Source organism: Gouania willdenowi, chromosome 16 (assembly GCF_900634775.1).
Source record: "Gouania willdenowi chromosome 16, fGouWil2.1, whole genome shotgun sequence".
NCBI classification, from domain to species: Eukaryota; Metazoa; Chordata; class Actinopteri; order Blenniiformes; family Gobiesocidae; genus Gouania; species Gouania willdenowi.
The window spans coordinates 25,081,173-25,095,824 of record NC_041059.1 but is presented as its reverse complement, the minus strand read 5'-3'; the positions used below and the strand labels follow the sequence as shown (position 1 = coordinate 25,095,824).

The window sequence follows — 14,652 nt, the reverse complement described above, 5'->3', positions numbered from 1 at the left end:
CGATCTTGATATTGAATAAAATGCTAACTATCTTCTACTGAATAAAAGAGTCCAAGGTTCACATTCTGGCAACCGTGACCAGGACTCCTTATGATGATGGCCATGGCCTTGAGGAGAAAAAAGCTTGTAGGGTAGCAGCTAGCACTTGGCACCCATCGCTGTAGACTGAATAGAATTTTTAATGAATGCGTTGTGCACAAGCAGTGCTTCTATAAAATGTGGTAAGGCAAGGCCATTTGTGTGTTGTGAAGAAGAAAGTGTGTGAATGAAAGTGCAGGTTTTTGTGAGTTTATGGTAAAAATTTTATTTTGGCAGTGGGGGTTGGTTTGGGCATGAGCAGGTTCATGCTCGTGACCTTCCTGCCATTCTGCTCTCTTGACTGGCTCCTGTGGCTCAAGGGTTCTTTCACTCAGCTTTGCATTTCTCAGAATTCATTTGGTTGCTCTGCAGCCGTTTTTTGTATTACCATCAGTGTGTGCAAGGTTTTGTCATTTTTGTTCTGGATAGTTTTCCATGCAGAAAAATGACTATAACTACTGTAAATAAATAAATACATAATTAAGACTTTATGACACACAAATGTTAGGTGTGGGACGATATAAAGGTTAATGAGACGATACGATATACGACACTGGGCTCGTGATCATATTGGGAATAAAAAATACGAAAAAAAGATTAAAAAATGCAGGTAAAAATGTATTTGACTCTTACTCTGCGTATTACCTTTTCAACTCAAGTGAATATAAAATAAAACCACGCAAAAACAGAGAGTGACCATTCATTCCAGTCTAAAATTAAAACTAAATCATGTCATCATTATTAAATTCTTAAAAAAAAAATTAATATCATTGTATGAACTTTGCATAAACAAGTTTTTTAAAACCGTCTACACAGCCCACATTAACAATATGGACATATTCGTTTTCAACAATATTAGCATTTCTATAAATCAAAGGCACAAGAGTGAACATAAAAAACATTAAGTGTATATTATTGCTGCAGCCATCCAGAATCTATGTATCAAGTTATTTTTAACCTTGTTCACAATTCAAATACCCTTGACCCGTATCCATATTTCTTTAAACGCTTGGTCAATATTATATTGTTTTAAATACCTGAGACCGATGTCATATATTACATAGAGATCACTCGGAAGCGAGTTCACTGGTCTATCAAGCCTCATTAGTTTCTGTGCAGCAGACGTACAAAAATCCTTATTCCATATAGTTTTGTGCTACTTTTCACTCTTGTCATACCAAATTATGTTTTTGCTTTAACAGCAAGTTAGCAAGTCTGCGTCCACTCACACATATTGGTTACACGTTATTATTGACTAGCCAAGGTGGTGTTATCTTTGTCAGAATGCTGACACGCCATCATCTCGCACAGCTCCAGTACCTTCTGTAGTCGGTCCCCAGCAGTGCGTGTGCTTCTGCTTCCCTGTCACCATCTGTGTCTTACTTTCTGTTGAAGGTTTGTTTTCATTGGTGATCAGGAGTAACAGCTGGCTCTGGAGAGCCATCTCTCCCACTCTCCTCTCTCCCTCCACACTCTTCCCCTTCTAACCAGCGGAAAATTCTACAGCTGTCATCTGCTCTCCCAAATGACCCAGCTCTCCTTCCAGCTGTCCCATCACCCTTCTCTCAACCACAGCCTTCTTTAAAGGCTAACCCTTCATTAGTACAGTCCCATTACAATATAATCTCAGTCACTTAACAACCAAAGATGCACTAAATCTGTCCATCCATACATTGAGTTAGACATGCATATAATTCAAAATTCCCACATTTATCTGACATTTTTTTGATCTGTTTCAGTTATTTATCTTTCTGTATTTGAAATTTGTTTCAGCAGCGTCTCCCAAAATCATGAAGCTGCAAGAAGAGCCATCAGATTATGCAGATCCACCCAGAGGCAAGAGTTCAGTCATCAACAGTACATTGGCTCCTGTTAAAGGAATCAACAATCTTGGCAACACCTGCTTCTTCAATGCAGTCATGCAGGTTAGTTTCACAGCAATTGTGGATAAATCTGTTAACAGTTATAATCTGTGGTGTTTTTAGATCATTTACAAATGTCACCCTAGTTGCCTGTTTTTGGTCATCAGCTAACTGATGTTAATGGATGCATGCTTGTGCAGCATGCTAGCTGAATTTGTTTTTGCCAAAAAAAAAATGCAGTGAAAGGCCTACTTCTCTCTCTCTTTTTTACAGTTTAGCTGTGCTTTTGATTTAATTATCTTCCATGTTATTTATTCATATACATTTGAGTGAGACGCTTCTGTCAAATAACTGAGCACATATGGTATGAAGTTGTAAGAGTAGAAAGTAAAGAAAAGTTGGGAATGCATGATAATTTCTTACCTTCCTGTATTAATGTTTTGTATACAAAAGTGTTAAAAGGGATGGTTTTTAGTTCGTCATAATGAATAATTTTTGATCGGCTGATCTATATTCTGTGATTGGCCAGAAAAACCTTCATCAAAAAAATCCAGACCTGATGTGATATTTATAAGATTAAAAAAATTCACTTCTGTATAAACCGTAAAGCAGAGCTGTATGATTAATTTTTTAGTTGGTAGTAATGGTGGTAGCAAGTTAAAAATGTTAGTAGCACAGAAGAAAATTAGATCATTTGCTCTAAAAATAAGATGTAAAAGTTTGAACTTGTCACTAGAAACTTTGTTTTTATATCCATTGTAAACACTCCTCACATTTTTGCACATTGCGTTGCGGGATGTTCTGGGTTTTTCCTTCAAAACACTTCTATACAGTACATCCATCTACGGGACTCCACATCCCACAATGCAGCGCACAAAATCTTTGCGACAATGTCATTGAAACGGTGGAAATCAAGACAAATCTTCGAGTGGCAATTTCAACCTTTTACATCTTTTTTGAGCCATTGATCTTCAATTTATTGATTGATGTGGCCTACACTATACATTTATCTGCAATCTGAGAAATCCAGTTATGTATTCTTGTTGGGTCTTTAATATTCCAGCTTGAAGAATTAAGAGGTTTGAATGTTTTCAAAGTACATCATTCCTTGCTAAAAAAAAAAACATTGCTTTTGTGGTCTGGTCGTACATAAGCCAAAGACCTTCTTCAACCAATGCAGGTTGAATTAGTAGGTTTGACAAGGAAGAGATGAGTGTTAAAGGTTCAGACTTCATCACCTGTCGTCTTCATGGCTGACGACCAAAAAGTACTTTTTCGTTAACCTCGTGAATCTTCGTTAATATTGTTGTTAGCTGACATAGTTTGGGCTGTAAAAATGTGTAGTGCTGTGGTTTCCCGGTATCGTAGTAAAGGTGGTTTTGTTTACCAGGAAACGTAGTTCTTTAGCTGTTGAATGAAGAACTATAATCTTCAAACAGACACAAACATTTCAAGTATAAAACAAGTAAATGTAGTAGTTTTCCTGACTTTCTTAGACCAGCACATCTGCCTTGCCCATGTGTAAGTGGAAGAAGGATTTGTATTTGCAAATGGGGCAAATATTGCCACACTGTACAGCCTTGCTTTGAATTGATGTTAATAAGGTTAACACTGCAGTAACCAGTTACCGCTTTATTTCTATAGAAGCTGAGTTTGATGGAGGAATGAAAAGGTGATGTGAATGCCAAAGTGAATATGTATGCTTCATCAAGTGCTTGTCCTTATGAGTCTGGCCTATGTTACGTCACATTATGGTCTCACAATGACTGCGAGTGTATACAGCTAATTTAGTGCATTATGTTGTTCAGTGCAGCAGCGAAAGCGTTACCGGCTAGAACACATTCACCTGCCCTCACATGAGTGGTACACGGTTGGTGCAAAGCATGCTCCCAACACAACAGCGCCATAGAGTATCCTCGGTCATTCTCTGGTCGTGTCATGGTGACTGCAAACTGACGTGCCTCGTCAACAATAAAGCTGTCTTTTTCCATCATTTTGTTAATCACCCTCAGGGTCTTCCTCGTTGATTGAAATTGGAGTGAGTGTGCTTTACACGTTTCTCCCTCCCTCTCCCTGTCTGTTTGTATTGTCTCCTTGAAAATTGCAATCTTTCTGGTGAAAACACATAATTGTCAGAGGATGAGCTGTGCCTGCATTCACAATGCCAGCTGCATCATTGTGTGTTTTCCATAGCAACAGTCTTTATTGGCTGGATGTGACAAAACAAATATATATATTAAATATAGGATGCCTCTCTAACATGCAGGGACAATGATTGCTTCAAGCGATGTCCTCACCAGAGATCTTTTATACTAATACTTACAGATCACAGATCATTTAAAGTCTGCCAGAATTATGAGCTCACCTTAACCTGGCTATAGTGACATTGGTATTTTAGGCTTTTTAATTGACCATGTTGATTTGATTTGTCACAAGCTGAGGGCAACTGAATTCATTTTAATATTGTAACATTCAATTTTACATTTCTCATCTTTAGACCTGGATTAAAACTTGTATTTGTGCTTTAATCAGTTTAGGTCAACTTACTGATGATGTCCTTAGCTCACATTATGATTAATGTCTTCTCTCTTTAATGGGCTGCAAGCAAGAATCCATCCTGTGAACAAATTTGCTCATAAGACGATTGCATTAGTGATTTTGAATAAAATGGCTTTCACAATTTTATTTTTAAACTTTTTAGAGTTTCAAAAAACTTTTCAATGGCTCTCCATTCTTGTCCTGAGATAAATAAAAAAAAACTCAAAACTCAAATCTACTGTTCTCTACACATTTCTAAATGCTTTCATATGTAATTGTAGTTTTTGTTACTATGAAAGTAGAGCAGCTTCTGTTCAGGTGTTACAGCAGGAATGTTTGAATCACACTTCATTTTAATCACAGCTGTTGTGTTTTTGTGCAAATGTGAATGTATTCATATAATTAGCGGAGGTTGCAGTCCAACCATTGATATTATTTATCTCATTGCTATTATAAATAATTAATTTTATTAAAGTTTTCATGAGCTATATTGTTATCATAGTGTATACACATTAATGTAATAGTAAGTTTGTTTAACTTGTAATTTCTTAATAAGCCTTTTCACACGCTCAGAAATCTCACTCTCGTTCAGTTCTCGCACATGAGGTCAAAGGTCAAGAGGGATAAACCTGCCTTGTTTGACGGTGTAAACAGCGAGTCTGACAGAGATTTAGATTATTTTTCCTGGGAGGCCGAACTCTCAATCACCCCGAGCACTGATTTCTGGACAGAAATTTGTTGTAATACTTTTAAGATGACAAAAAACACAAACCTTCAGCTAATTCAATACAAGGTCCTCCACAGATCCCACACTACCCAACAGAAAATGCATAAAATGGGCTTCTTAGCAACAGACATCTGCTCTCAGTGCACCCAGAATACAGCGGATTCCTATCTACATGCCTTATGGCTTTGCTCCCCAGTTCAACACTTTTGGATTCTAATCACTGAAAAACTGTCCTCCATTTTGGACTGCAGGATTCCTTTATCTCCAAATCTTTGTTTGATTGGAGACCTGACAATGCTTCAACTTCCAGCAAACCAATCACAATCAATCCTTGCGGCACTAGCCATAGCAAAAAAAAACAATATTACTAAATTGGAAAGACAAAAAATCCTTAAACATAAACCAATGGCAAAATCTCCTCACAGAATTTATTTCCATGGAAAAGATGTCTGCTCTCAGAAAACAAAAAAAAATAACGTGCTTTGAGGAGCGTTGGACTCCTTTTTTAATTGCATTAAATCTAAATTTTTAAAACCCTGATGATCTAGCCTGCAAGCGACTGCCAGCACCACTCTTTACTAACGCACTAGCCCAACTGTAAGCTTGGGCCACCTTGGGCCTCTGGGGTGGTCTTGGCCGGGGTGGCTGGGGTGGGTTGCCGGGGTCTCTTGTTGCCTCGACACGGGTGTGCATTCCTTCTGGGTGTTCACGAGGTCCCGGGGCTGTTTGATTTGGCGCTGTTGCCCCTCGCGTGCACATCTGGTTGGTCTCTGGGGCTGGGGCCCTGCGTGCTCCCCTGCCGCTCCTTCCCCTTGCTCCCTGTCCCCCTGTCTCGTCCTCCCCCCCCCTCCTCCTTTGCTCTTGCGCCCGCCATCCTGTTGGGTTGGGTTTGGGGGGCTCCCGTTGGCCTGGGGCGCTGGTGGGGGGGCTGTGGCTCCCGCCTGGGGGACGGGCGGTGCCGTGCCGGGTGGGTTGGCTGGGGGGTGGTCTCGTTGGGGGGCCTGGGGTGGTGGGGTCCTTGGCTCCGGTCCGGGGGGATCCGGGGTGGGGGTGGCTTTGGGGGTGGCTGCTGCCCGGGGTCGGCGATTGCCTCCTGGGTCGCTGGGTGGCGGGGTGTGGCTGTGGGTTGCTCCGTCGGCCCTTGCGGGTCCTAGGCTTGGCTCCCTGGGGCGCGCCTTTGCCAGGGATGTCGCTTGCGCGGCGAGCCAGGCGGGGCCCCCTCCGGGGCTTTTTGTTTGGCCGCAATGGCCGGGGTGTGGCCGTTACGGCTAGAGGGGTGGGGTGGGGGGTGCTATGGGGTCTCCCCGGGGGTCGTATTGGGTGGGTGTGCGGGGGCGCGGCGCGTGGTTCTTGGCCTGTTGGATCCTTGTCGGGATTGGCTGGTCTGCTGGCTGGGTGCACCGGGCGCCGGGGGCGCGATTCCGGGGCGGGGGTGCCCCGGGGGCGGATCCTTGGTCTACGTTTCCGGGGGAGTGCTCTCCTGCCATCTGCCCGGGGACCGGCCGCGGCTCGTGGCGGCGCTGCGCAGCCTTGGGCGGGGCGGGGCTGGTGGCCTCGGGCCCGCTGTCGTCCGGGGTGGGCTGGCGTCGGGGGGGTGTCTCGTGCCGGTGCGTGGGTCGTCGGGGATCGCCTCCGTGGGGGGGGGGGGGCTCCATTGGCGCCGTTGGTGTGGGGGGGCGGTTCCGGGCTGGGGGTGCTTCGGTACTCCGGCTTGCCGGTCCGTGGCTGGCGGGATGGCCCTGCTTGGCGGTGGATGGCGTCCTCTCTAGTCGGGGGGGCCGGGGCCGCCTCCCGGTGGAGAGTGTTGTATCGTGGCGCCGGGTGGGCCTGTGCTGGCCCTGGTGCGGGCGCGGGCCTCCCCCCTGCTCGGCCGCTCCCCTTGGCGGCGGGGTGGCGTTGCTCCGGGCCGGCGTGCGGCGGGGGTCGCCCCCTGGGGCGCCGGGGGATGGGGTTGGTGCCTGGCTGTGCCCGGGGGTGGGGGTTGTCGCCGTGCTCCGCGGGGCCGGCGCGGTCTGGGGGGTGCCGTGGGGGGGGGGTCTCTGGCTGTGCTGCTCCGGGGCCCACAGTGCCACTTGCCCGTCTGCGCCATCTACCCTCTCGCGTGGCCCGCCATGCGGACGGGCCCGGCTCACACCGGACAGGCCTCCTACATGTTCACTTCACCACACTCCCAGCTGGTCTGGCTCACTCACAAAATGCACCACACACCCATACCCAACCCTTGGGGGGCTGGATGGTGGGGCTGGGGGTGGAGGGGGCCGCCACCTGTGTTACTATGTAGTGGCGTGGGGGCGGCACTCCCACCCTAGTTGCCCTACTAATCCCTCCAATTTTAATCACATCTCAACATGCCACCCCCCGGAGGGTGTATTATCACTTACACCCTCCGGCCTATTACACCACATACACATAAATCCACAGAGGCTGGATGGGGAGCACCGCTCCCCTCCATCCCCCTTCTTTTAATCACACCCCATACATTCACCAAACACACACATTCACACAGGGGATCGGGAAGTGCCTCTCCATTGGGGAATGGAGAGGCACCATAACAGGGTGGTGGGTTGGTACACACATTTGGGCCTCTCCGGTGGGGGCCTGGCCCCTCTGTTGGTGGCTGGGCCACTGCATAGAGTAAAAATACATCACGATGGTGCGGTCGGGCGTGGCGGTGGGTCTCGGAGGGGCTTTGCCGGGGTCTCTCCTTGCGGGATCTTTCCGGGCGGTGTCGGCCTGGTGGGGCGCGGGGGTGCCTCTCCCCCTTGGGTGTGGCTTGGTGCTTGTTTCGTCTCCTGGTGGCCTTGGGGGCGGGCCCCGCGGTGTGCGGGCCCGGGGCGGCCTGCCTCGCCGGTTTGGGGGGTGGGTGTGCTGGGGGGGTGCTGGTGTCCTCACCGGGGTTGGGGCGGGGTTGTTTGGCGCCTCGGGATGATGCTGTTTACTGGGGGGGCGGCGCTAGCTGTTCCGGTGGTTGAGGTTGCTTTCGGCCGCCTGGTGGGTACGTCCTGCCATCTGCGGACTGGTGGGTGGGTCCGGGGCATCTTTGGCTGGGGGCTGCTGTCCCTTACTTGATGTGTGCCGTTGGGGTGCCTCCGTCCCCGCGGTGGGGGTCGCCGGTTGCTCGCGGGCCGGCGGGGGGCGCTGCCCCGTGGCTTGCGCCGTCCGGGGGGCGGCGGGCCCTGGGCTGCTGGCCTTGTGCCGTCTGTGGCTGTGCGGTTCTGCTGGGCTGTGGCCGGGTCCTGGGCCGGGGTGGGGGGCGCGTCCCGGGGGGCTTGGCCCGGGGGCTTGCCCTTGGGGGGTCCTGGTCCCGGGGGGTGCTCCTGGGGCCCGGGGTGCTTGGCCTGCTGGCCGGGCCGGTCGTGGCGGGGGTCTTTCGGGGCGGGTGGCGCGTGCCGCGCCCTTGCGTACCTACTGGTACGGCCCCTGCTTGGGCAGTGCCCCGTGAGGCAGGGTGTCGGGGCCCGAACAGGGGGCCACATCCCGGCGGGGCGGTCTGGCTTTGCCCTTGGGGGGGGCCCTGGCTTTAAAAAAAACTGAAGCTCGTGGCGCGGGCGGCATCAGCAGGGGGTGATCTGGGGCGCCATGGGGGGCTAGGTTGGGGTGCCTGGGGGCCGGCGGGGGTACTCCCAGCGGCCCCCTGGTGCCTTATGCGGCTTGGGGTGTGGTCGTCCTCCCTGGGCGGGCTGCTCCTGGTGCTGCATCCATTCCGGGTCCTTCTGGCCTGGGGTCGGGCCCCTGCTGGCTCTGGGCTCGCCGGCGGGTGCCCGCCGGCTGCCCGTTCGGCGCGGCTCTGGTCGTCTGCTGGGCGTGGGCTTCGGTTCCTCCGCTGGGGCCTCGGGCAGGGAGTTCTCTGGGCCCTCCCCTCGGGGGGTTGGGCGCGGGGGTGTGGGCGGGGGGGGGGGGGCGGTGGGGTGGGGGGTCTGGGGGTTGGGGGTGGGATCGGTGGCGTGGTGCGCTGGGTCCTTGGCTCCTTGGGGCTTTCTCGGGTGTGTATGGGGGGGGCGATGGCTGCCTCTCGGCTTGGGACCTTGGGGGCGTGCGGGGGGCTGCTTGGCCGTGGGGTGGTCGCCGGGGGCCCTTAGGCTGCCCGCTCTCGCTGCTGGCCTGACTGCTTCTTCGGGCCCGGGGGCGGCTCGTGGGTTTTGCAGTGGCGGTTCTTGGAAATACATTTGTCATGTATGCACTGGCCTTGGGCTGTGGGATAACACTCATACTGGGCTCAACCTTAGACACCTTGTTCCCAAATACCTGTTTTATGGAATTTCCACTCACCTCTTCCTCTGTTCACAGCCACCACTATTATTCCTAAACCGCACACTGGTCACCAAACTGCACAATATACACAACCACAATTTCACATCGCATCACTTGGAACCTAACAACTATTCCCCACTCATTCAATATCCTATCTTGTATCCCTCTTCCCTGTTAACTTCCCCACCCCCCTCCAACCCCTCACCTTGGTGTAAACACTGCCCTCTCTTTTTTTACATCCTCCCTTTAATAAAGTATTTCTTACCCTTCCCTAGGGAGGGCTGGTGATGGTCACAATTATGCAATGAAATAAATAAATTTATTTAATTGCAATAATAAAATATGCATTGCTGTTAAAAGATTGCACTTCTTGTAGTGTTAACCTTCGACAGCATGTGCAGACAAGGTAAAAAAAAAAAAAAAAAAAAAAAAAAAAAAGATTATTTTTCCTGTTGGAGCATTGATTCCTTCAAATATTTTTTTTTGGAAATGTGATATTGGTCTCCTAGGCAGAAATGCAGAATTAGCTGCTAAAACTAATGCTGCACACAACCTGAAAGTTCAGGTTTTTCTTAGCTTTTCAAACAGTGACCAATCAGCTGATCAGTGCGGTTTCACTTATCAGCCTGTTTAGTGTCCATCTTGTGCACTTCCTTCAAATTTGTAAATTGAATTAAAATAATAGCTCAGTATAAAATAATCGTGGACCTAGTTAGTGAATGGTGGACCTCGTAAATTTACCTTTTCAAAGTGAGAACTCACGCTGTCCTTTTCACACACGGAAATCTCGCTTGTCCCATCAATGATAATGATAATACATTTTATTTATAAGCACTTTTCAAAAACTCAGACACTTTACAGTTGTTAAAACAACTACACAAGTCAAAAAAGAAACGAACAACAACACAGTTAAATACAGAAAGAAATACATAACAATCACAAGTCAAAAGCTTGGGCGAAGGAGTGTGGAAACAGAGAAGATCCGTCGCTTTAATACCACTTCTAACATTGGTTTTACAAAAGTGCTCGGATATGTGCATCATTCCCGGGTAGAGTCCGAACTCCAACCACCGGAGACCCAGGTAGTCGGTGTTTTCGTGCACCAGGTGTCACCTGTGTGGAAACGAGGGGACTGCCTTGCTTCCATACTGCTGCTGAGCTGCTTCCATTGGTTTTTAAAAGTGCTCGGATCGGCCGAAAGTGGTATCAGTGGAAAACTCTGGTCCCTCCTCAAGTCTGAATATGTGTAATATGAATAATATAAACACTATTAAAACACTAAAGATCTCTGGAATAAAATGACAAACACCGTTAGGTTGGAAATATCAATAGAGTGAATGAGCTTGTTTACCTGATAGGAATTTTGACTTAGGGAAATTATAATATTGATGTCTCTAGTGTTAATAGTAAAGTTAATGGCAAGAACACACAAAATATCAAAAAACTCAAAATTACAACGAAAATTTGCAAAATGACAAAAAACTCATATGGCACCAAATACAATATATCATCTCATAGCTCTCATCACAAATTATAGTTATGATGAAAAAACCCAACATTTCCATATGAGCATCTATCAGCGACGGTGGAGAGTAACGACTCCCTTTTTACAGGAAGAAATCTGGAGCAGAACCAAGCTCAGAGGTGGCAGCCATCTGCCGTACTGGTTGGGGTTAGTGGACATAAAGATGAGAACAGAACAGAAGATAGAGAGAAAGAACACCAGAGTATCACAGACTGGTTGAACTGTGAGCCAGAGATCAAGAACCGCCAATTACAGTGACAATTCACCTGAGAGAAAAAAAGAGAGAGAAGAGTGAGGGGAAAGCACAGACAGCAGATAAACAACAGTGTAGGGACTAGAAAGTTGGAGGTGAGACTGTATCTGTCACCACAACAGGAGGAAAGAGAAATAAAATAACTGACCTGGTCTTAGTTACACGCTTTACGTTAAAAGTTGAAAGAGTACCAGCCGTTCGTAATGAGGCTGGGAGCTGGTTCCACAGCAAGGAGCCTGATCGATTTACTCACAGAACAAAAATAAACAGATAAAAAGAAGCTTGCGAAAGGCAAAAAAGATCAAGCGTACTCTCCTTTTCCGTATTTATGCTTAGATTCATTACAGATTGTAAATGAAACATGAAATTGGATCATGTGACCCTCGGCTCAGACAATCACATTTTTGTGGCTTTGATGGAAGTGACCTATCTCTGTTCTCCAGGTATTTCCTTCATAGTGTAATGTGTGAATAAAACTGTATTAATGTTAATATTTGATGCCCACAGAACCTGTCCCAGACCCACATGCTTATCGAACTCATCCAGGAGATGAAAGAGAAAGGCTACAAGCTAAAGATCTGTCCTCCTGTTGAGAGCAATCTGGTACGATATGCTACAGTTATTCTCCTGCCTGATAAACTAACCTTTGACAACTGGATCTACTATTACACTGTTTCTATGTTCAATAATTCATTTGTAAAACACACTCTCAGGTTTTTATTTATTTGTAGGTCTAACCGATTTTCTGTCTTCAAACTTAAGAATGATCATAGGAACTTGATTGGGGAATTAAACACAAGGTTGTTATTGACTGGACTACTGGACTGTTTCTTAGAAGTCACCAATTATTTTTTCTGTTTTTGTTTCCAGAGCTCTTTGACAGTTGGACTGCCCAACCCGGAGCCGCTGACTGCTGCCATGTTTGTTTTCCTCCAGAGTATGAAAGAAAGTGGCAAAGGACCCTTAAATCCCAAAGCCCTTTTTAATCAGCTGTGCCAGAAGTAAGATGCCATCACTCGTGTTGCTCATCGGTTTCCAAAAATCTATTTTGCAATGCTCTATTAACGTAACTATCCAACTATTAATTTTTCTGTTCTCAAAAGGATCCAACATTGCTTATTGCTATTCATCTATAAATTATTTAAAAAACAACACATGCTTATTGGTTTTACTCCAACTTGAAAACATTGAAATTAATCAATGACTGGAACTTGTTTTCAAATAGTAGTTGGAATTCAAAGTCCTCCTTTTAAAGGGGACATATCAAGCTAAATCCAATTTTTTAGCCCTTAAATGCATTTTGTTGTATATTTAGAGTGCTTAGAAGTACAGAAAAAAATCAAATTTGTCTCTTCAGGTGCTCCGTAGATTTTATATTCTGTTTTGGTCATATTTTTTAATCTGTTTCGATTTTTCTATTCTTTTCGGTTGTTGGATGTAGTAACCCACACGCTTCATTACACCGTCTCCCAGCAGAACCTTTTCAAAGTGCCTGGTTGAGTTTTATTTTTTATGGAAATGTACCCACATCTGTGGGTAAGGTCATTTTGGTGTGCGCGAAGCACTTCAAGGATGACTGCTTCTGCAACCTCCACCAGTATAAAGAAGGATTTGCCGAAAGACTTTGTCTGATTGAGGGGTCAATTCCTTCTGTCTTTGGAGACGACGAACAGAGCACTTCAGTAAGCTGAAAATAACGCTAAAAAGTGTGATGATAAGACGTCCCTGTCATTGTTTTGTTAGCATTAGCAATTGCTTAGCAGTTGCACCGTCTTCAGACTTCATATGTTAGCGCTGTGTGCTCGTTTTAGATCCTTGATGATATGGCCTACGTGATTTAATTTAAGTCTAAAGTTTTCATTAGTCATTTCATTTTTCCGTTTTTGTCTCCGAAAAGACTGTATTAAAATGCATTTCGTGACGTTAGCTTGGCGCTAGCGTTAGCTCGGTGCTTGTGTTAGCTCACTTGTTAGGGTTCTGCAGGTTCATCATCTTCATTTTCATCTCGCTCCGCCGGGTCAGACTCTGGCTCGAACATGTAAGGCTGGATGGACAAGTCTTCTGTTGTTGACATTTTATAAATAACCTCTGAATAAAAAGTTTATGTGCCGCTACATAACCGTATCTCTTCTATAAAACTACAAAAATGGCCGAGCAAGGTGGAGTTGAACCGAGTGTCACCTCTGTAACCTGGAGACGGGGCGGGGTATGGAGTGTCTCATTTGCATTTAAAGAGACCGCACCAAAATGAGTTGCTCTCAGAAGCACATCAGAAAAGGGGTAGAAAAGGGGCCTGTGGAGCTATAATAATGAGGAATTCAGACCCAAGCAGTGCAGTTCCACTTTATATAGACCACAACTGTATGATTTATATCTAAAAAGAAAGGATTTAAAACCATGGTATGTCCCCTTTAAAGTCAAATAATAATTATAGAAAATTTCTGGTAATAAGATAAAAATATTCCATGGTCTCATTACAACAACTTGGACACCACTGGTGCTTCAGTGTCCAGTTATTCACCTTTAACCTCTCTTCAGTCTCAAATCTCCTCCCCTTTGATGATGCTAAGTTAGCCTATCTTAGCAAATGCTGATAGAGATTATTGCATTCAGTGTTTATGGCCTGGGATGTATTTAATTAGTTATACTGCATTCTAATTATTATCATCAAATCACTATTGTTGCATAAATGAACATCCCCATGCCTCTAACTGTATATTGTTGTTGTTTTTGTAATTGAATGAGCTCACCGCTCAGATGTGTAGCAGCAGTCATCTAATCGTAGCTCACACTGCTGTGCCACCTGCGTCATGTTTGATCCACAACATGGTTTAATAAGCTGACCCACATCACTGTTTTCTACGGTTTTGAAGTGAGCTGCTGTTTGTTCCCTTTTTTTTGAACAGCATGGTTGTTTGGTTGGTTGACTTCCTGTTTGAGCATGGTACACTGCTGGTTGGGTGCCGCTGTTTGTGTGTATGGTAGTGGAGAGGAGGGGTGGTCTCGCACTGTGTAGTAGTGCAGGTGGGTGACCAGGGCTTTGCTCGTCGGATGACTGGCTACATTTCTGGTGTGGCTTTGACAGTTATTCTGGTGCCTCACTTTCATAAATCAGGCCCCTGTGTGTATAGGAGTGTGTGTCTGTGGCCCACCACCTCACCTGACACCATCTCAGTCTGTAACACACATGCAAACAATTGTGCATTCAGAGAGCGGAGCATTGTGCACACCGTAATTCATTCACACATGTATAGAGCTAATCTATTCCACTGATGCGCATGTGCCATGTTTACAGAGAAAGATTACTTTAGGCCATGAGCACATTTAGCTTATATCTTTGCTATGATATTAAAGAGATCCTCCACTGTTTTTAGAAATGTGGCCTAAAACCTTTGAAATGTCCTTATTAGAAGATCTA

At 46.3% G+C, this 14,652-nt stretch overlaps 1 protein-coding gene across 2 annotated transcripts in view; it reads left to right on the top strand.

The window, feature by feature from the left end:
* Positions 1 to 14,652, top strand: part of usp45 (ubiquitin specific peptidase 45) — a 44,222-nt gene that overhangs the window by 11,522 nt on the left and 18,048 nt on the right. Inside the window, exons 6-8 of one of the 2 annotated variants that reach the window (XM_028471275.1) lie at positions 1,855 to 2,003; positions 11,742 to 11,837; positions 12,105 to 12,235. In XM_028471275.1, the coding sequence (XP_028327076.1) occupies positions 1,855 to 2,003; positions 11,742 to 11,837; positions 12,105 to 12,235 (376 nt within the window). Of the gene's footprint in view, positions 1 to 1,851; positions 2,004 to 11,741; positions 11,838 to 12,104; positions 12,236 to 14,652 lie in introns of both variants that reach the window. The other variant, XM_028471274.1, reaches the window with a different exon arrangement.